This window comes from Platalea leucorodia (genome assembly GCF_965183815.1).
Source record: "Platalea leucorodia genome assembly, chromosome: 9".
Taxonomy (NCBI): domain Eukaryota; kingdom Metazoa; phylum Chordata; class Aves; order Pelecaniformes; family Threskiornithidae; genus Platalea; species Platalea leucorodia.
The window spans coordinates 8,138,244-8,158,406 of record NC_138831.1 but is presented as its reverse complement, the minus strand read 5'-3'; the positions used below and the strand labels follow the sequence as shown (position 1 = coordinate 8,158,406).

The 20,163-nt window shown below is 48.7% G+C and overlaps 1 protein-coding gene across 3 annotated transcripts in view; it reads left to right on the top strand.

The window, feature by feature from the left end:
• The first annotated feature begins 5,837 nt into the window (after positions 1-5,837).
• ADAMTS9 (ADAM metallopeptidase with thrombospondin type 1 motif 9) overlaps positions 5,838-20,163 on the top strand; it is an 86,687-nt gene continuing 72,361 nt past the window's right edge. The window contains exons 1-3 of one of the 3 annotated variants that reach the window (XR_014229188.1): positions 5,838-5,998; positions 6,116-6,498; positions 7,757-7,919. Coding sequence is in view for 1 of the 3 variants with exons in the window: in XM_082321603.1 (XP_082177729.1) it covers positions 5,905-6,498; positions 7,757-7,919 (757 nt within the window). In the remaining 2 variants the exon portion in view is untranslated. Of the gene's footprint in view, positions 6,499-7,756; positions 7,920-9,268; positions 9,394-20,163 lie in introns of those variants that run through there. The other 2 variants (XM_082321603.1, XM_082321604.1) reach the window with 2 other exon arrangements.

Genomic DNA, 20,163 nt, shown 5'->3' with positions numbered 1-20,163 from the left:
CATCTCAGTCTCCTCTTCATAAGGTGATGGTGATACCTCGCAGAGCTGTTACGATAATTAGTTTATATGGATAAAAGTACATGGCTCGAGGGGTAAAGCTTTTTGTACCTGCAGAACTTCCAACATTCCCACATTGCCTTTCGGTGTGGGATTACAGAACATCTGCTCTGTTTAGTCCTCCTAGTATTGCTGTTAACGTTTTGGCAAAGGCACCTGGAACACAGCATAGATGCACATGTACATAATATCACAAGTCAAAAGGAGTGTATTCAGGTCCTGTTTGATTTATAGTGTGTCAAACACAAAAGGTAAACCAATATAATGTTAGCTTGATGGCTTAATTTGCACAAAAATGGGAAGATCCAAATGAAGTGTTTCTCAGCTACTTTAGGACCTGGCCCAGATTGCCACTTGTAGTAAAAAGGATAGGGGATGGGGTCCATAAATGCTTGTTAGGCCAAAGAAACTGCCAGGCTGCAGTGAGACCCAGAAGTTGGGCTACTCTGAGCATGCATTTTCCGCAAGGCAGATAAGAGGTGTAAGCAAAAGAAGCAGTGTGCAAAGGGTCTGTGGCAATGCTGGGAGCCAGGGAGGGGCGAGCTGGAACCAGCAGTTTTAAGTGGAAAGCCTTAAGGGGTCATTATGTCCATCCGTGCTGACCTGAGCCGAAAATCCCACACATTTGCAGTGTCTACGTGGGCTTTGCTGTTCCTCCCACCCAGTCCCTAGTTCCTACTCAAGTATCTGTTTTCCAGGGTCAAAGTTGTTTCTAAGGCAAACTGAGAGCCAGTTTCCTTGCATGTGAGCGGAGCAAGAAGAGAGACTTGTTTGCTTTTTCTCTTTCACCTTCTGTCCCCACATGGTGGTTCCCCACCCAGGCAAGGAGCAGGGGTGATGTCTGCAAGGACAGGGTTATACTTGTATTTCCACTGCACCCAGCTTGCACCTCTGTGCAGAGGGATGGCTCCACAGGACACAGCTTCTGCTGCAATGCACTGGGTGGGAAGACATTTGAGTTGCACAGTTTGACCCAGGACCAAGCTGAAGGACATTTGGGTCTTATTTGTTTGGGTGACCTTGGATTAGTCACTTCAACGTGCACATCTCAGTATTCAGGGGACTGGGATGGGACCAAGAGTTGAGTTCTCTGCAGCATCCAAGCGCATCATTTCACATCTCCTTCTGCCACCGGCCCTAAAATGGAGACCAGGATGCAGGCCCACAGAGGGCAAGTTGTGACAGCAGCGATAGAAGTGCTGTGCTGGTATCGCTGTGAATTGGAGGTACCACTTTCCAGCCCTCTGTGGGTTGGAGGAGCGAACTCCAAAGCAACCGAGCAATTCAGACCTTGATGGCAGCAGCACGCCACGCAGGGCATGGCTCAGAGTAAGAAGAGAGCCCCACGGAGGAAGCAGGAGCTTAAATGGCTACTGTAGATGAGTTAAACTGTGTATTTAAATCCTTTTAACCAGGACCAAAACAGTTAGCTTGGCACAGATAACAAGTTTGAAAATTGAGTATACACCAAAAACCTGCAAGTCTCAGCCCCTTCAAACAAACGGGAAAGGCTTAAAACAACTTAAAAATCCAGCCTTGACACGATTGCTGAAAACGTTCCTTTAAAGAGAAGCCTTTACGCGAGCAGAATAACTTCCCAAACTGAGAAAGGCAGCACAGAGCAGTATCCTTGTTACAAGCATAGGCAGATGAGCAAGAGAGGCTGAAATCCAGCCAGCAAGCAGTCGTCTGTTTGAAGAGAATGAAATCTTTCACTTTCTGACCACACGGATTAGACACAAGAAGAAAATGTTTGCTGTCTTCGGTTATCTTGTGGCACTGAAGAGCAACCATCAAAGGGAAACAGTCTGCCTTCTGGGATAATCGTTGGGCAAGTGAGTGGATGCAGCAGATAAAAGAAGATGACGCTTACCCCGAGAGGCCGAGCGGCAAAGAACAAAGATTAGTGACTGGGGATTGCCCTCACCTATGGGAAAAGGAAACGGTAACGAGGGTGCAAAGCAGTGCAAAAACCGCAGGAAACTGGGGTTCCTTGAGCGTATTCTTGCAGCGGTGTGCACTGCCTTAAATTTCCCACTAGAAGTTTTGCTGTTGTGGTCAAGTTCTCATTTGGTAGTTTATAGAAGAGGCATTTGCAGCTCAACTTTGGCAGTATTTACGTAGGCAAAATTCCCAGTGTTTTAAGGGGATTTTTCCATGGGTAGGTATGGGCTCTTAGGGGTTACTTTTGACTGGGTGAGGACTTGGAGTCTGCACAATTACCATACCGTAAGTATTAATAGATCCTTCCTAATAGGAAAGTTATTTGAATTTAAGATTGTAGCTTAGTTTCTCTAAACTCCACATAACCTATTACGCTAGAGCCTTCCTTCTGCACTTCCTAATCTCCAGCTGTAAAGATTCAAAATGCTGCACAACATACAACTTTTCTGTATCTCAATGGAAACGGCATTGTAAGTAGGTAATGCCATGCTCTTAGAACATATTTAGTGCCCTTGCAAAGCCAGGATTTTGTCCTGGGAGCACTTCTGTCCACTCCCAACTCTGCCCCATAATTGAGACCTAATTAGTCCCTCCATGGGTCAGCTCCTGTCTTCTGAAAGATGGAGGGGTTTTGTTTCTTGCCTGCCCTCATGTCTGTATGCGCCAAGGTTTCAGATCAGCGAGCGAGCCCGTGTGGATGCTCCTCTACAAGACAGCCTCACTCCATTCAGCTCAGCGCCAAAACGAAAAAGGTCCAACCTACCCAAGTCACAGGTATGTGCTGCCACTTCTCACCCCGTGCTGGCTCCTGAGCATCTTTGAACCCCACCCCAGAGCCCAATTAACCGGTTACCTTGTAGAAAACTAACTAAGCAAAAAAAGCAAAGCTTTGATAGGTTTTCCTGCGTCAGTGGGCTGAACAGGAGGAAGGCAGCTCCCGCCAGCACCAGACCTGGCACAAGGGGATGCTGAGGCTGGGAGTGGTGGGATGCGGGGTGCTTGTGAAACAGGGACAGCAGCTGCCCTGGGGCACTCTGCGACCCAGATAAAACAGCAGCAGAACTGTTTCCCAGCACCATCCTCATGGGAGGACGAGGAGATGAGCGAAGGTGGCTGCACCCCTCTCCCCCAGGACACTGGCAGGACTAGCTCCACGTAAGCCTCCTCCCCTCCCCTCTGACTCAGCTCTAATGCTATGCTCAGCTTTTCACTCTCTCCTTCCTCAGGCAACTGGGTTCACTTTTCTTCGCTCTCCTTTTGCTGACCGGCAGCTTGATATCGCTCAACACACCCAACTGGCAGCACCGGCTCGCCCCGGCACTCCTGGGATACGTGTCTGCATCCACCTAAGCGCAGGATACAGCCTCCCCCTTCCCTTCTGGGGCCATATCCCAAGCTCGAGCACCCCGCATCCCTCTCCCCATGAAGTCCAAAAGGTTTGGGGCACACATGGAAATTGTGGGGAGGTGCTGGAAGACCATCAGGGTTCAGTAACATACAGGGTGCTCCCGCTAGCCCCATGGAGCAGCATCACAGCTCAGGGAGCAGATATTACTCCAGCTATGAGTTAAGTTGTTTATTTGACGATGAGACAGAGAAAGCCCAAAGAATCAGAGCAAGAAAACACCCCTGGGGGGAAGCCTGGGCTGCTATGTGATGATGTTACAAGATTCCTCTTTCTGTTCATCCAGCAGCCAAGGACCTTGGTGGCTTTTCCGACTCAATCAGGACACAATTCAGTGTGGGATGGGTGGGGATGCCACGCTCTTTCATGCCGAGCCAGGAAAGGCCATGCAAGCCAGAGGTTTGTGTGGAAGCCCCAGCAGGCTTTGCAGATTGAAGTTATTTTAGAATAGCTTGGTCTTTCTCGTCTTCTGGGGATTTCTTTCTCAATGTGTGTGCATGAGCAAGCCATTAGCTGCTAGGATAGGAAGATGTTACTGTGCAGGCCCTTTGCAGCATTAAAAGCAAATCTGGTCCAGGTTCGCTCATAAATAGGTGAGTGCATGGAGATACAACCACATTTGGTTATTGGGAAGAGCTGCTCCTGGAGGTAGATGACACCTACCAGGATGGGCACGTCACTGCCCCTACACACCCACAATGGAAGCAAGGAGACGCCTCTGCTCCCCAGAACTGGGGGACATCAGGCAGCCGTGGCTGTGCTCACACCAGCCCTAAGGCTTCCAAGGCTGAGAAGACCCAGCGCCGTTGTCGGAGCTGACAGCACGCGAGGCAACTCAAGCCTGGAAGCAGCCTGGCTTTGCCAAGCCCCCGAAGCCAATATGGGTGAGTTATCTTCTTGTAAGCATCCTAGATTTAAATTAACCATGGTTTATAAGCATGGGCACAATGCCAGGCTGGGAGGTTTTGTGCCATTACGCCTTGCCCTAAAGGTGTGCTAACTTGGGAGGTTCCTGCACTGTGCTCAGCTGAGGGCCGCCCAGCCCTGGCCAGCCGGCCAGCAGAGTTAGACACATGGCTTTGCAGGTGATGCTTTGCTTACTTTGACTTTTATATTCATTGTACAAATTTAATAATTTACTGCTAGTGGTTGAGGTTTGTAAGGCTTCACCAGTTAGTTCAGAAGAGCCAGGAGGTGCTATTCTGCCCAAAAGTGGATTCTGAATTGATTTTTTTTTTTTTAAAAAGCTTTCCCTTTCCGCAGAAAATGCTGGTATTTCTGGTCTTTGTCCCAAAATTGAGTGAAGAAAGTATAGAACTTTGAAATTTTCTATGGAAGTGCAAATCTGAACTTCCAACCATCTATCTTCTTTTGCCTTGCCTACAGGCTTTAAATTTCATTGCATCTTTCCCCATTTTGAAAAAAATAACCAACAAAACCAAGGGTTTGGGTTTTGGTTTGAGGAAGGGTAGAAGACAATGCTTAATTACGTTTAGCTTTAAAGAATGTCTTAAATTTTTATAGAAAACTTCCAAACTGCAAAACAAAACAAAATAAACTCAGATAAGAAAATAATCTTTCTTTTCTTTCAGCGTGCCTGAAAACCGCACAACATAAAAATAACCCTAAACGAAAGTTGTTCTAAGCGCTTCACATCTGAGAAATGCAGAGGAAAACAACTGCTGTAAGAAGTGTCAGACGGGGGATTCTTCGATCGTCGGTGCGCTTCTTCGAGCTGTCTTGAAAAAAGAAGGAAAAACATCAATTATGTAAGAAAACTGGGCTTTCCTCCCGGTGAGTGACAAAGTGGCTCTGCCCCCCGGGGCCTGGCAGATCAGGCAGCAGCCGGTGCCGCTCTGCCCGGGCCACTTTGCGTTTTTAACACCACTTTGCCAAGGAGCCGGCGGGGAGCGGCTGCGGGCGCCCGGGCCGGGGGTGCGGGGCCGCGGCTCGGCCCCCCCCCGCCCAGCCACAGCGAGGGCTTTTCTTGGCGAAAACCTGCGATTCCGGCGTTCCTCGGGAATGAAAGAAAGTGACATGTTGGAAGTGCGGGGGGGGGGGGAGAGGAGGAAGGGCTGTCCCTGCTCCTGCAGGGCGGGATCTTTTCTCCTGCTTGATCTATGGAGCCCGCCCCCTTAAATTGGCTCCCGGGAGCGCCCCGTCCACCAGCCCGACGGGGGGAGAGGCGGAAAGCGAGGGAGAGCAGGCAGGCAGGCGGGCGGGCGGCCGGCTCCCCCGTCCCGGCCCGTCGGTCCCGGCCCGTCCGCCCCCGCGCACCATGCGCGGCCCCCGGCGCCCCGCGCCCCGCCGGCCCGCCCGCCCCTAACGCCGCCCGGCTCCAGCGCCTTCCCCCGGCAGCGCACCGGGGGGCGGGGAGGGGGGAGAAAGGGGGCGGAAAAAAAAAAAGGGGGGGGGGGAAAGGGAGGAAAAAGAAGGAGGAAAAGAGCCCGAGGAAAGCGGGGGAAGGCTGCTCTCCTCTGAGGACAGCGCGCAGCACCATGCAGCTGGCGCCGCTGGCGCTGGCACTCACCACGCTCTTCATCGACGGCTTGAGGATAGGAGCGAGGAGGCAGAAGCTGCACCCCAGGCAAGGTAAGGGGGTGCTCGGGGAGGGGGGGCGGGAAGCCGGGGGGGTGCTGGGCTGCCGCCCCCCGGGGGTGGGGGACTCGGCCTCCCCGCTCAGGGGCATGTGCTTCCCTTCCCTTGCAGCCAAGCTGCTGGAGAAGCTCAGCGAGTACGAGATCGTGACTCCTACCCGGGTGAATGAGTTTGGCGAGCCCTTCCCCATCGATGTCCACTTCAGGCGGCGGCGGCGGAGCACCGGCGCTGCCCCCGACGCCTGGACGGCCGCCGCCTCCCCCAAGGCGCACTACAGGCTCTCCGCCTTCGGGCAGCAGTTCCTCTTCAACCTGACGGCCAGCTCGGCCTTCATCGCCCCGCTCTTCACCGTCAGCCTCCTGGGCGAGCCCGCCGCCGACCAGCGGCGCCTCTACGCCGAGGCGGCCGACGCCGACGTGAAGCACTGCTTCTACCGGGGGCACGTCAACGCCCGCCCGCGGCACACCGCCGTCATCAGCCTCTGCTCCGGGATGGTGAGACCCGCGTCCCGCTCCCCGCTCCGGCCCCGGCCCCGCCGGGCGCCCGGCGGCGCCGCGCCGGGGCGGAAGCGCGGAGGAGGAGGAGGAGGAGCAGGGCGAGGGAGGTGGGCAGAGGGAGGGGGACGGCCTCTTCCCCCCGCCCCCCGGCTGCGGGATGGGGCTGGCGGCTCCGGCTCGCCCTGGTCGGGGGATTCTCCCACCCCGCTTTTATTATTCCGTCGGGTTCCGGCAGCGGGGTGAACCCCTCCTGCTCCGCGGGTTTTGGGGGAAAAAGTGCCACCCAGCGGCACCCCGGGGGGCAGGTCAGCGGGCGCAGACGCCGGGCATGGCCACCTGCCTGCCCCGGGGTGCCGACGGGGGCTGCGAAGGGATGACTGGGGGGTCCCCAGCTCCGTCCTGCACCCCGGGCAGGGGCATGGCCCGAGGAGAGGTGAAGGCAGGCATCCCGGTGCCCTTCCTGCCACCCTGGTGCCCTTCTGTGCAGGGGCATATCGGCAAGGGGAGGAGCTCCCAGCAGGGCTGACCCTCCTGTCTGTGCTGGTGCCTTCCAGCACCCCGGGGTGCCCGTCCCAGGTGCTCCCCTGGGAGGTTTCTGCTGGCCTCCACCTGGTCCAGGAGCTCTCCTGGGTGAGCATGTTCACCCAGGCTGGTGCACATGTGTGTGGCCAGGAAGGCCTCCCTCCCAGTTACTGGCCATGCTTCCCAGTCTAGGATGGCTGCAGGATGCTTTTTGTCTTGGATATCTTTTATTTACCCACTAAATCCCTATGTTCATAGTCACGTACAACTAGAAGCATTGGTGTTTTCTCATAAGCAGGGATTTCACTGGCTGGACACCTCTCTCTGGTCCTTACACATATGTTTAAAGCTTGTCTCAGGGAGCGCTGCTGTATGAAAACCAGCACAATGCGATGGGCTTGCACTGAGACCTCCAGCACGCTGCAGCACCATCTCTGCTTGCGCAGGGGTGGCTTGGTAAATGTCACTTGCATAGGGACAGGGTCTGGCAGGCATCCCCCTCTCATGCTCCCTGCCTATGGATTAGTAATTTGCTTTCCATACATTCCAGTGGGATGGCTGCAGGGAGCGGTGTGACGGGAGCTGGAGCTCCAGCCCATGCCTTCACAGGGGTCGCTGCAGAACCGGGCACTCGCACACCTCCCTTGTTAACCACTGGTTTTTTTGGGTAGTCCTGCTCCATGGTTTGTCATCGCCCGAAGCTGACCGTCTGTTCCTCTGTGGTCCCTCTCAGCTAGGCACGTTCAAGTCTGACGATGGGGACTATTTCGTAGAGCCGCTGCTATCGCTCGAAGAACAGGAGTATGAAGAAGAGCACAATAAACCACATCTAGTCTACCGACACCGGACACCTCCAACCAACACTTCAGGGGACAGGCAGACTTGCGATACTCCAGGTACTCGTTTTGTTACTGCCCTTGATGGCTTGGCACTTACGAAAGGGAACTAATTTGTAGTAATTAGTAGGTTTGTGTGGGGCAGAAGGGATGTGGAGTTGAGGGACGCCTCTAGAAATGGTACCACACGCGCTAGGACCAGGCTCGCGGTAGTACTGCTGTCCTGGAGAGACGTGGTGCGCCTGTGCTTTCTAGGAATCGGTTACGAGGAAGTGGCGGTCAGGAAAAACATGACGGTTTCCATTTCGTCCCTGCTGTAAGGCTGGCAAGAGATCCTTTGGGCTGTCTTGCCTTAAATATCCATGAGCCTTTAAACTTGCTTTCTGTCCTCTCCTACCTGTAATTTCTAACGATCCTAATCTCATTTGCTCTCTGTCTGAAATTCTGTTTCTGTACTTTAAATGACATCCTTCTGTCTTGGTCTTGCTGTGCTCCTGGTCTTCCCTCCCCAAATCTGGTTGTGAGTTGCAATGTCTTGTTTCTTTCGAGTGGAAATGAGAAGGTCCTAACACCAACCCTGACAGTTCTTCCCTTATTGCTCACTTTCCTATGGTTCATTTTCAAAGGCTTTTTTTTTTTTTTTCCCCTTGTGGCCCTTCCTCCAACAGCATCATCTCCCTGGCCTCCTCGCTCCCTCTTTCTAGTGTTTGCACATATGAAAGAGCACGAGCCTTTTTATCTCCCCTTCACGTGCCTTGGTGAGCAATAGCCTTGCTCCTACCGTCCCTATTATCTGCAGTGGCTTCCTGCTGCTCTCTGCTTCGTTGACTTCCTGATTTTCACAACTAATCCTCTCCTTTGGCAGCAAATACCTAAGTTGTCTCTGAAGAAGCTTATTTCTTCGGTTCTCCTGTTTCACTTGCTGTTTTGCCCTCCTCCTTTGGCCTACAGCTAGATCTACAGGAGCTTTAAAGCTTAAACAGAGTAGACCTTGACTGGCTTCCCTTGTGCAGGCTGCAAGCCGCTCACGTGCTGCAAAGTAGGTGGAGTTGCCCAGGGAGTGAAGGTACCACTGGAGGAGAAGCATGGTGCCAAACTTAGACTGCATTTAGCACGCATGACCCGTTTGGCACCCATGACTGCGGATCGCGGCTGTGCTGTTGAGCTGTCGGTCTGTTCAGCTTGCATTGATCACGTGCTAAGTCAGAAGATGCTCTGGTGCTCTGTGACCAGCCAGAGCTGATGCACTAGCAACATGTGTTTCTTCTAGAAGACATGTGGATACATGTCCACATGCAAATATACATGCTGGGGGACAATGGTACCTCTCACAAGGCTGTCGTTGTTTGTTCTTCCAAGGGTTGCTGCTGGACTATGCCATTCTGGTTTCTCTCTTCCAGCTGTTTCTGCTCCCTTCTTTGAGATCAGATGCAGGAGACTCAGAACAGTTGGAAAGAAACACGGAATCTGGCACATTGCATCAGTAGCCCTTGGAGGAACGGAGCAGCAGATCACAGGACTCATTGAATCAAAGGTAGCTGGGAGGGCTCTGGCGTTTGCTTGTGGACTTTACTCTGTGCAGTTATAACAGTCTGCTGTGTTTCACCCCACTTACGTGTATCATAGCTTCTATTTAGGGTATTATTCTTCTGGATTGTGATTCACAAGAATGATACTCCATCCGTGGTATTACCTACGTGGTGTCTATCTCCTCCTCTTTTCCAACGTGCTTTGCCTTTGGCTTGTCTTTGTTTCTTTGCTTTTCTCAGTTGCTTTGTGTAGTGGAGGAAGGAGGTCTTGACTTTCAAATACAAGCTTAAGGGTTCCAGATAGGCGTGACAGTCTTACTTGTCCTCCTGTCCTCTTCCCCTCCATCTCTCCCTCTCCCTTTTTGCCCTTGTCCAAGTTTTTGAAAGGGAACGATGCTTTGGTCATATATGTATGGTGAACAAGCCTTGGTCACTTCATTTAAGGAGCAAGTGCAGGGCAGCTTGGGTAGTGCTGAACCTTGGCATTCCCCTTGGGGTTACGTCTGGTGGAGAGAAGGTATCGCGTGTCTTTGGAGCAGAGGGGAAAACGCAAAATCTAGCAGCACTCCCTGTTTTGGATGGGGTGCATCTGTCACTCCTACCAGAAGCAAATGGTTTTGTGAGAGTTTGAGAGTTTGTTATAGCTGTAGGGTGTCGTGCAAATCCAGCCTTCTGTCAGAGAACGTGTGAAAAGGTGCGTTTGCATTGCAGGCTTCTGGCAGGGATTAAAATTTGCTCAAAGAGGAAATTCATGCAAGGGAAGTCCTAAGTACCCACCCTGCAGTGAGCAAGGCAGCCCACGTTGCCGGGCAGTGGGGCTATTAAGAATGGCTTTCTAATAGTCTTCTTCCTGGAAATGATTAATAAGCAACGTACTGGTGTGCCCTTGCCATGATGATGTAATTGTGGACTTTTTGCAGTGTCCAGGAAAACTTTCCCTTGTGAGCTGACTGACAGATTGAGTAAAAGCTTTCATTTCTAGTGGTCTCCCTGGTGTTACTTTTAGTTTTCAGCATCCTTAGGTCAGCTTAGAAAAACAGGTATTTGATATTGTTAAGTTTTAATTAGCAGTTTCTGATAACAGTTTTAGGTCCTCTGACATACGAGATACTCTGCAGATGTTCTGAAAAAAGATCTTTCTTACTCTGAACGCTGATGGATATCGAATGCAAGCTGTGCTCTGCACATGAACTTTCATAGCACAGCACCGGGGTCTCTTGGCAATGCACTTCAGCCGTCTGGCGTATAGCTCAACCGCCGCAATAAAAACTTTTGACAAAGTTTTCCTTGGGGTAATGGGTTAATGTAGTTTCAGTCATAGGAAATGGTGCAATTTCTCCCCCTTCCCTTCTTTTAGTTAGTATTGTGAATCAATTTGTCATCTGGTTGAGGATCTGGCAGAATAATTAGTTGTGTTTTACTGAATAGCCCTGACGGGATGAAGACTTGGCCAGGCTGACAGCGTGGTCACTAGGTGCAGCGCCGCTACCACCCATCACTTCATGATAGCAAGCTCTTCCGATCCGAATTATTAAATGTCCGCTTTTTTGAGGTGGAGGAGGAAGAGAAAAGAAGTTCTGATCCTAAAAAAAGAAAAAAAGGAAGTGGCTCATGCGAAGCTGGAGAGCGGAGCTTTCCTGTGCCCCGCGGAGGAACAATCTGACTCTGATGATAAAAGGCGCGTAGCTGCATCCTGCTGCGCCCGCCGTGCCGACCGGTTTCGGGAGGCCGGCAGCAGCTCTCTGACCCTCCCATCTAGGCTGACCTCCTGCCAGGAGCAGACCAGCGAGCCCTACCCACCAGTTTCCATGTGAAACCCTGAAGGTTTGGTCTTGCAGAGAGATGTCCAGCTCCAGATGCCAACAGGACGCTGCTTCTGGTCGTGACCTAAATAAACCACTCTTGCTCTGCATCTTGTGTCTCTTTCTGCTGCCTCTCCTTTCTCTCATGTTTCCTACGTTTTTGTCATTGATAGGTTTATACATATATTCTAGTTATTGACTTCTCTGGAGTTCTTTTCTTCCAGTTTCATTGGGTTTTGTAATAGCTTTAGCCTTTTACTGAAGTTTACCTAATCATTCTGCCTATTGGCCATCCCTTGTTCTGAGACAGATGTGGCCTCCACCTGCCTGGTGGCACCGAGCCACAGTTGCCCTCTGGCCATGAGCATAAATGCAAGAGTTGGGCTTTCTCGTCTCCCCACTTCTGCTGCGTGCTCAGCTATTTCATTGCTCCAAACTTTGCGTATTCTGTGCAGCTTTTTCTGTGACCCTGGTGCAGGACTCCTGAATGAACTCTTTTGGGCAGCTCCTTCTTTGTTCCCGCTGCGTTCGCTTTTCTGCGCTCCCGATCCTTGCTTTCCATTTCCTTCCCAGCTTCGTTACTTAAATACCTCCCTGTGCTTACCTCATTTTTCATAATTCTTTTATATTCAAGACCCATCTGTGGTTGAGATGAATAAATCAAGGACCGGAATATATATAGCGAGTGCTAGCTGTTCCCATGACTTGTTGCTTGTTGGCTGTGCCCTTCCTGAGGCTGGTGTTAGACGTGGGCTCTGGGGCTGCGTGTGAGGATCTTGCACAAAGTCCTGGCTCCTTAATGAGCGTGCTTAAAGCGGGAATATCTACCACAGGCAAAACTCCTCATGCAGAAGCAGCAATAACACTCTGATGGTGCCAAACTAGTAGGAAGATGATTAGAGCTTTTTCTGTTTCTGGAGGAGAGCCAAAAGGCTGTAGCCAGCAACGAGGCCTTCCAGCAATTCACGCTGCAGTGGTGAGATTTTGGAAGAGGGCTCAGATGAGTGTGGGACAGAGCAGACGTTACCTGTGCAGAGCTGGCTGTGCGCACAGCCGCTGCTGGTGGAGGTGGGAAAGGCCGGTGACTTGGCTGCCAAGGTTACTTACCAAAAACCACCAAGTGTTACCAGCACAGATGGCCGCTGGGCACAGCCTGGAGGCTTAGCACATCCCAGTACCTGCCAGAAACGGGCACAAAAGGGTCTCAAATTTGCACCTGGGTATTTAGTTGCAAGGCGTTAAAGTGGTTTGACTACTTGGGAGGCAGCACATGTGCAGCCAGGCACAGCAGCTCCAAAAAGGCAAGGCCCATGTACTCATCTGGGTGAGGAGGAGAAAAGAAGCTGTGTGTGTCTAAGTTGTGTTGAGAAGGTTGCTATAAAAAGCACAAGACAAATCGGCAGCGTGAACCAAGTCTTGCTGCTGAGCTAGCGTGACACAGGCATAATCAGTAACATGTCACTGATTTTTCAGTTGCATTAATGAGTAATTTGTAATAGATTACCCTTTCATAGTAACTTTAACAACGTTTCCCACTGAACGTGACACTGGGGAGCCACCAGAGCAGAGGAGTGCTGCCCTGTGTCTTGAGCAAGCCTGACACTGCCAGCTCGATGATTGCAATCCTGTTCCTGTGTGATAATTAGTACCAGCCCGCTCAGCCCTTGCAGATGGTTGTCATCTCTTTACCAATGCCACCCAGCTGCACGGGAAGTCATTGGTGAACCCATGGCACAAGCAGAAGATGGTCCTGCCACTGCGTTCCCACGTGCTTGGGAAGGGCTGGCCGGGTTGAGGTTGCCAGGGTGTGGATTTGTTAATGTGTAATCAGTGTCATGACCTGGAGGAAAGTGTTGAGGGTCTGGCACCATGGCTAAAGCCTGACTTTGTCCCTTTCCATGTAACGTGGCCTCTTGTTGGCACAAGGTGGGTGATGAGTTCTTGCTGCTGCCTGAGCTGTGGTTTGATGTGTATACCCAGTGTTAGAATTGGCAATGATGGGGAAGGGGGACAAAGAGGCCAGAGGTGGAAAATATCATACTCGTTTCACAGACGATTTATATGTGTTACATTCCTATTTTATAGCAGTTTTGAGGCAGAAACTTTGAATGCCGTTTCCACAGGACTCAACGTTTGTACTCTTGTGAGTGGTCCATGGTGAAATCCCAGATCCTTTGCAGTCAAGCTGTTGGTCTAGAGCCCTTTTGTAGTTTTGCTCGTTCTTTTGGACTGTTTGTCTTGCTTCCAGCTGTGACCTTATTTTGGTTTTCAAGTCCTTCATCTAGCAGTATTTCACATTCTAGGTGTCCAGTTTCCAGGCAGGTCTTCAGGCAAATTCTGTGCTGCTGGGTCTCACGTAACCATAGGATTGCAGAGGATCTGTAGGGAGGTTTTCCTAAGCCTTTTCTTCTAGGTTGAGCAATCCTTGAGCTCTTTCAAAAGTCTGTTTAAGCTGTCAGCTTTGCTTTTGGCCTGAGGGTAAAACATTGACTTCGTTCTTTCCCTCAGAAAAGTTTCTCGTTTTAAGGAAGTGAATAGTAATTTATAGTCAGATAGTAATTATTTCAGATTTCCTTCCCTTCCAAAAACAGCAAACGGGAGAGTTACGTCACAAGTCCCATATGCTAATGTAATTAATTCTATTTCTGGCTTCCTATTGAGGCAATAGCACAGTAACAGCGAACTAGTACTTGGTCAAATGGGCCTGGGATGTCAGACACAAGCTTTTCCCATACTGACTTGGGAAAGGGATCAGGCTGTAATGTTTGTGCTATCTTGCTGTGGTGTTGGCAAGTGAAATGAGATATTAGACTGACTTCAGTTAAAAAAATTGATCGCAGCCAATGATACAGACCCCATAACTGCAGTTTTGTTTGAAAATTTCTCCATGTGTGTTATAAGCAAGGTGTATGCATTTTGTTGTTGTTACTCTTAGTATTGAAAAATGTATCAAGCATCCATCTGGCAAGAAAGTTTAATTCCCTGATGGTGGAAGATCAAGATTGTGTCTAAACAAATTATTATTGATTGGTTATTGTTTTGCAACTTAGACATGGTAAATGAACAGAGTTAAATTATTCTCCTGAAATCAAAATAGATGTACTTGTGGTTTTGCAACTACTTTTACATTGTATGGACATCTGCTGAAGAAGAGCATGTGGGAGAAGCAGGGAGGTATCACGTTGGTACTTTTCATCTGTACCCCAGCACCCCTGTGGCCAATTGCTAGGCAAAGTTTCTTTCTTTCTAATGGGATATTTTTTCTCATCTTTTACTGAGTGTCAGTACAAAGATGTGGTGACCTCAGTGTTGTTCTTGTTGGCGTGGTACCTCATAGGTATCACTTGGTATGAGTGCGGATAACATGTTGGTGTACTTGCGACTGTTATGCACTGAAAGTTGCATTAAGAGCAAGCAAGCAAGCACAGGAGTTTGGGTGCTCAGGTGGCTTGCAAGGCAGAAGTCAGGTTCAGCAAGTGCAACCTCTAGAGCTCTGCAGGCAAATAGGTTCAGTCAGCCCAGAAGGCAGCAGCCCTGGCTGTTTTCCTGATGTGCTGAAATGCCACTGGTGTCTGTCAGTGTGCCTGTGGCATATTCGTACTGGTTTGACCCACAACCTGGCTCAGATGTGTGTCTACTCATAGGTGAAACACCGGGATGTACTTTAGCAAACTGCCCAGCCCCTTGCAGTGTCAGGATGGTTTTCAAGGGTGTTTTGCCATGTTTTTTTTAGTCATTCTACAGGACTGGTTTATTTTTCTTCCTGAACCAGTGGATTATGGAACTGGTATAAGTGATTTTTCAGCACTGTGACTTTCTGTCAGCCATGCCTTAAACCAATTTTGTATTGGTTCAACGGTGCTTTTGTGCCTTGCAGTTGTGAGATGCAGTTATTGAGTTATTTTGTCTGTAAGATGATTTTGAATCATTTTCCGCCACATGCTCAGCTCACGTTACTATCTGCTTTCTTAAAGAGGCAATTTATTGTTTTGTTCATTAATCTAGTTTCTGTGTACTGTGCAAAATTGATAGCTTTCATGTACAACTTTTTACCTTAGGCAGAAAAGAATTCTTTAAAGCTGAAATGCATTCTCACATACATCATCAGGAAAGGAAACATCTAGAGTGTGTGTGGTCTTTGGTGTTTGCATGGTATAAAAACAGAGAATATTTTCTTACTAAGGAAAGTTGATTGGTGCTAACTGCAAGTCCGTGGTTCTCAAGCACTCTGTTTCAAACAGCAGGGACAAAGGTGGCAGGGTCACCCCAAAAGACATAGGTGGATTCAGCATCACCTTGAGCTTTGGCACCTCCAAGGATGGAGTCTCCATAGCCAAAGCCACCACCCTGCTTGCTCCGGTACATGGGACTCAGTGGGTGAATGGAGGTGGGACTCCCGATTTTGGTATCCGTGGTGCTTCATGCCTGTCTAAACTGCTCATGGCTCTATAGCGTTGCTTGCTGGCCTTTCACATATTACAAACACAAATCCCAGGCTCTGTGCTTCAGCTGACTTCGGCAGCAGGTGCTCCTGGACATGGACCTTTCTGAGGATCTGAATGTTTCTCCAGTTAGACATCTAGGAAGCTACTTAGTAAAGTGTATGTGCAAAATTCAAAGTGGAGGAAGGCAAGAAAGTTAATGAGCAGGTGTGCCTGGGTCATGAGGGCTTACAATACGTTCGTGCAAACATTTCTCTAAGTAGTAAAGAAAACTTTTTTGTAGAAGCCCAGTATTTTGATTCTCCTGGAACAGTTTGGGAGGAAACTCTTTTGAGCCCAGATTATTTCCTAATTCAAAGGGAAGTATGAACAACTTGTGGAAAATTAAAGTGTCCCTCCTTTATATTGCTCTAATAGTGGCACCTGTGAAAGATCTGATATTTTACTGCATTCTCAATAGTTCCAACCATGAAAGTTTGATCTATGTGGTTTTGTCTAGCTCTTGCCGATGAAGGTTGAAACTCCAGTTGATCTCTCTGTTAAGTGGGTTCAGATTGATTTGCATTTTGAACATTTTCCAGTTTGGAGATTAGCTAAATCGAGCAAACTTTCATTTTTACCCTTACTGCAGAATACTTTTCTCTTTGGATCCTGGCTGGCCCGGATCCTTAATTTCCCTTCTGATGTAGGTTATTCATCTCACCTCTATCAATAAAGACAATTTTCCCTTTCTAGCTATAGCAGCAGCTCCAGTTGCACAGTCCAGGAGCTATCCAGAGGCAAGGCAGGATTGGTCCTGCTCCTAGGACTGGTCATCTCAGAGTGGTGCAGAGCAAGGCAGTGACTGCTCCCCCATTACGTTACCATCCCTGGCTGTTGGCTGAGCAGGGCGAGAAGCTGCTGGCAGCAGAGGAGTGTTCAGCTCTGAGCTATGCTGGCCGCAACAGCACACCCATGGTAACAGAGGTGAGAATTTGCCCTCGTGCAAATTCATCTAAGATATATCTGTAGACATGTTGAAAGATAGACAGAGATACAAAGCATATCGATATAGAATTAAAACAGACCCAAGGCTAGAAAAATCCTTTGGTCCAGCTTAGGAACTGTTTGGGTCCTAAAGAGGAGCCGGTTTCCATCCCATTTCCTGGCAAGAAGAGCCTAAAAATGTGGTTTGATTTCAGCCACTGTCCTCTGCATGAAAAAAATCCATTTTGCCTCTTGTCTCTCTTTTCAAAATGATGGCAGTCACTTCAGTGGCTGCTGTTGTACCAGCTACAGGCAGCAAATTTGGGCCACTCGACTGTAGCCAGAGCTTGTACCGAACCGTTTGGGCAGGGTTTGCTGCCGTGGCTCCTGCTCGAGTCGAGGGAGGCAGGTCACACGCCGACTGACTGCCTGGAGGGAGCTCAGCTGCATTTGGATCTGCTTTATGGAGGTGTGCAATAAATAATTAACTTCCAAGCAATAGTTTTATCATCTGTGCAGCTGGATCGGAGCAGGTCTAGGAGTGGTAGGGGCCAACCGCTGAGCAGCAAACTTTGTGTTAAAAATCCTAGGTCACACATTCAGAAAATATATGATAGTAAGTTGGTTTCAGAGGACTATGCTCCTTTTCTAGCAAGGACAGGTTGTTAATGTTATTAGCTCAAGAAATAGAATTTTTTTTTTTTTTTTTTCCCTCTCTTGCTTTCTCTCTTTTACTTCTTTTTTTCTCTACTTCCCCCCCCTGCTATGTGCAGCTTTCCTGAACTTGGAGCTGAACTGGAATTGCTTGCATTGTCACATGTCTTATTTAATTGTGCAAATTGCTTTCTATTCCAAGGACAAGTTAATGTAGAAATGGAAAGGATTAGAACTGTTGGGATAAGCGATCGCCCTTTCTTTTAATTTTTGGTTTTAGCATAACAATAGCTACTATTTCAAAAGCAGTCCCTGGCTCTGCCCTGTTACCCTTTCATGCAGGCGAAGTAGCCGCCTAGGGCCTGAGTCTCCCCTGCCCTTTCCCTTGGGATAGATCCAAAGTCCATTAATCAGCAGGAACCATCCATAAATCAGCTCAATGGGCTCTGGGCTGAGGCTTCTTGCGCAAGCAAAAATAAATGGCACGGGTGAGAAGATGCCGTCAGGAAGGAATATCCCTGTGACAGGACTGGGTCTCTTTTTTAGGTCCCACATAAAAAAGAAGAAACCAAGCAGAAAAAAAAAATGAACATACACCTCCAGGTCTGTCTAAAGACAGTGCAAACACCATGGACTGTCTTAGTAAAGCAAGCAGTAAAATGGACATTATTCCAGCAGCTTTTAGCCACCTCTTAAATGAATATTAACTGTTGAATCAGTGCATAGGTTCACCTAATACTTGAATTATTGATCTGTAGTTTGTGTGGTTTTAAAGTGTTTGTCTGCTCCTTGGGGTTTTGTTTTTTCTGCAAATTAAAGAAAATGTTTTGTTACTTAAGCCCATCCAGTTACTGCCATGTGTAGGTAGATGTTTTTCAGGTCATTTGCAGAGATTGAGAGCTTGCCAAGCGAACCATTTTCCTTCCTGATTTCTGTTAATATATTAACACAATAGAAAAAAAAAACAAAACCAGGTGGAAAAATATCACACCCTTTTTTGGTGTTGTGCGTGGCAGTAGGAAGCTGACACTGTAAAATTGCAGTTTTCCTGTGTAACGTGAGAGATTTTCACTGCTGCTTGATTAAATGGCAGTATGCTGCGCCATTCAGTAAGAGCATCTCTGTTATGGCCATCGTAACGGAGCGAGTTATCAACAGCATCAGGCACATGGACTACTGGCAGTGCCTGTATGCAACTCCCGTTAACGCTGGTGGGAGTTTTATGGATGGGTTGAGAGCAGTGCACTGCCGTTAGTGTTTAATTTTTTACAGTTGAATGTGCACCATCTCTGAGTGTAGTTATATGCAGGAAAGATGGGTGAAGATAACAGTTCACTGCTATCGAAGTCCAGGAGTGGCTTTACACGCAATGTATCCCCACTCGCTTGTGCTTGGTTTTACAGTAACTAGGCTGGCAAACATACTATACGTGACTTGTCCAAATAGCATGCTGTAAGTGTTGGAGTGACTTCGTACCTGGAAAAAAATATATTGGTTTTTGAAGGGATGATGTGGCTGACTTGATTTGTGTGCTGGACAGGGGAAGTACAGTGATACTGTACCGACACTTGGCAGTGTTAGGTTAACGATTGGACTCAATCTTAAGGATCTTTTCCAACCTAAATGAATCAATGATTCTATGACACCGTGCCAGGTCTCTGCAACAGAAAGAAAGGTAGTTTTTCCTCTGTGCTGGGCGTACCTGGCTGTGTTGGGCTCTGGTTCTCCTGAGTGGTGGGTCAGGTGGGGGCTCTCGGGACCAGACCAGGCATTTCATGTGGACACCTCTGGGTTTTGGGTGGTATTTTTTTTTTGAGCGTGTGACAACAGTAGCTGCAGGATATCAGTGCAAGCCTGGTGAATGTCAATTAATTTCTTTAAACACCTCCCATATAACAGGTGTCTCTTCAAAGAATCCTTTGCATTTGCCTCTTCTTTTGCTATTTAACCTCCTTCTGCAAGGCTGGCCGGAGGAGAAGACAGCTGAGCCCCATGGTCCCACTTGGGGCTCTGCAGAGCCGTGGTGGCAGATGGTGCAGAGCTCTGCCTTCACACCACAGCCTTGCCTTCAGCCATGCTTGAGCCCTGTTGAGCATCTTCCCATCCTTAATGCATTTTTCCTTGAGCACCTGCTTCTTTTGGAAGTTAGTTATTTAAAAGGGAAATTTAAGTGACTGGCTGGGGGTGCAGAGAGGAAGGGAACTGGGTGATGAGCTGAGGTTAGCACTTTCTCCTTGGTCTGGTCGTCTTCTCACCTTTAAGTTATTTGTATGCATAGTTGGCTTCCCGCACTGACTGGCACTGAATGAGTCGGGATAATGTCACGGTTGCCCACAAAACTGTGCCAGCATGAGAGCACAACCTTGCCAACACAAGGGCATTGATTGGTGCAGAAGAACTAGGGCAATCCAATTATAACCACAAATGCCATTGGCTTTCTTGAATTCTTACTCAAATAACTGCGGACTCTCTGCTGTATTAAGGTGGTCTGGACTATATCGAGAAAAGGGAATTCATAGGACTTAGGTAGTGCAGAGTAAACAGGGTTTAATTCTTAAATACTCTATTGCCTATTTACACACGGGGCAAAAGGATAGTATTTTTCAGACAGGTAGAAGCTGGATAACCCCCTTTGCCTGCCTTGATATTAGAGAATGTATTTTATATTTCTCTTTTTTGGAAATTATTACAAAATATCCTAAAAGGAAACTATACAGGAAAAATAGCTAAGAAGTTTCCTATCATTTCAATCTTGTTTGAGCATTGAATATTCCTTTGTTCCCTAATATTATGCTTCCTCTAACCTACTCAGTGGGTCAGATAAGGAAACGTGATATTTTTCACCACCATGATGAAATTAAACTAAAGCTACAAAGAGCATGAGGGTTGTAGCCTGGAGTCTTAGATGAGT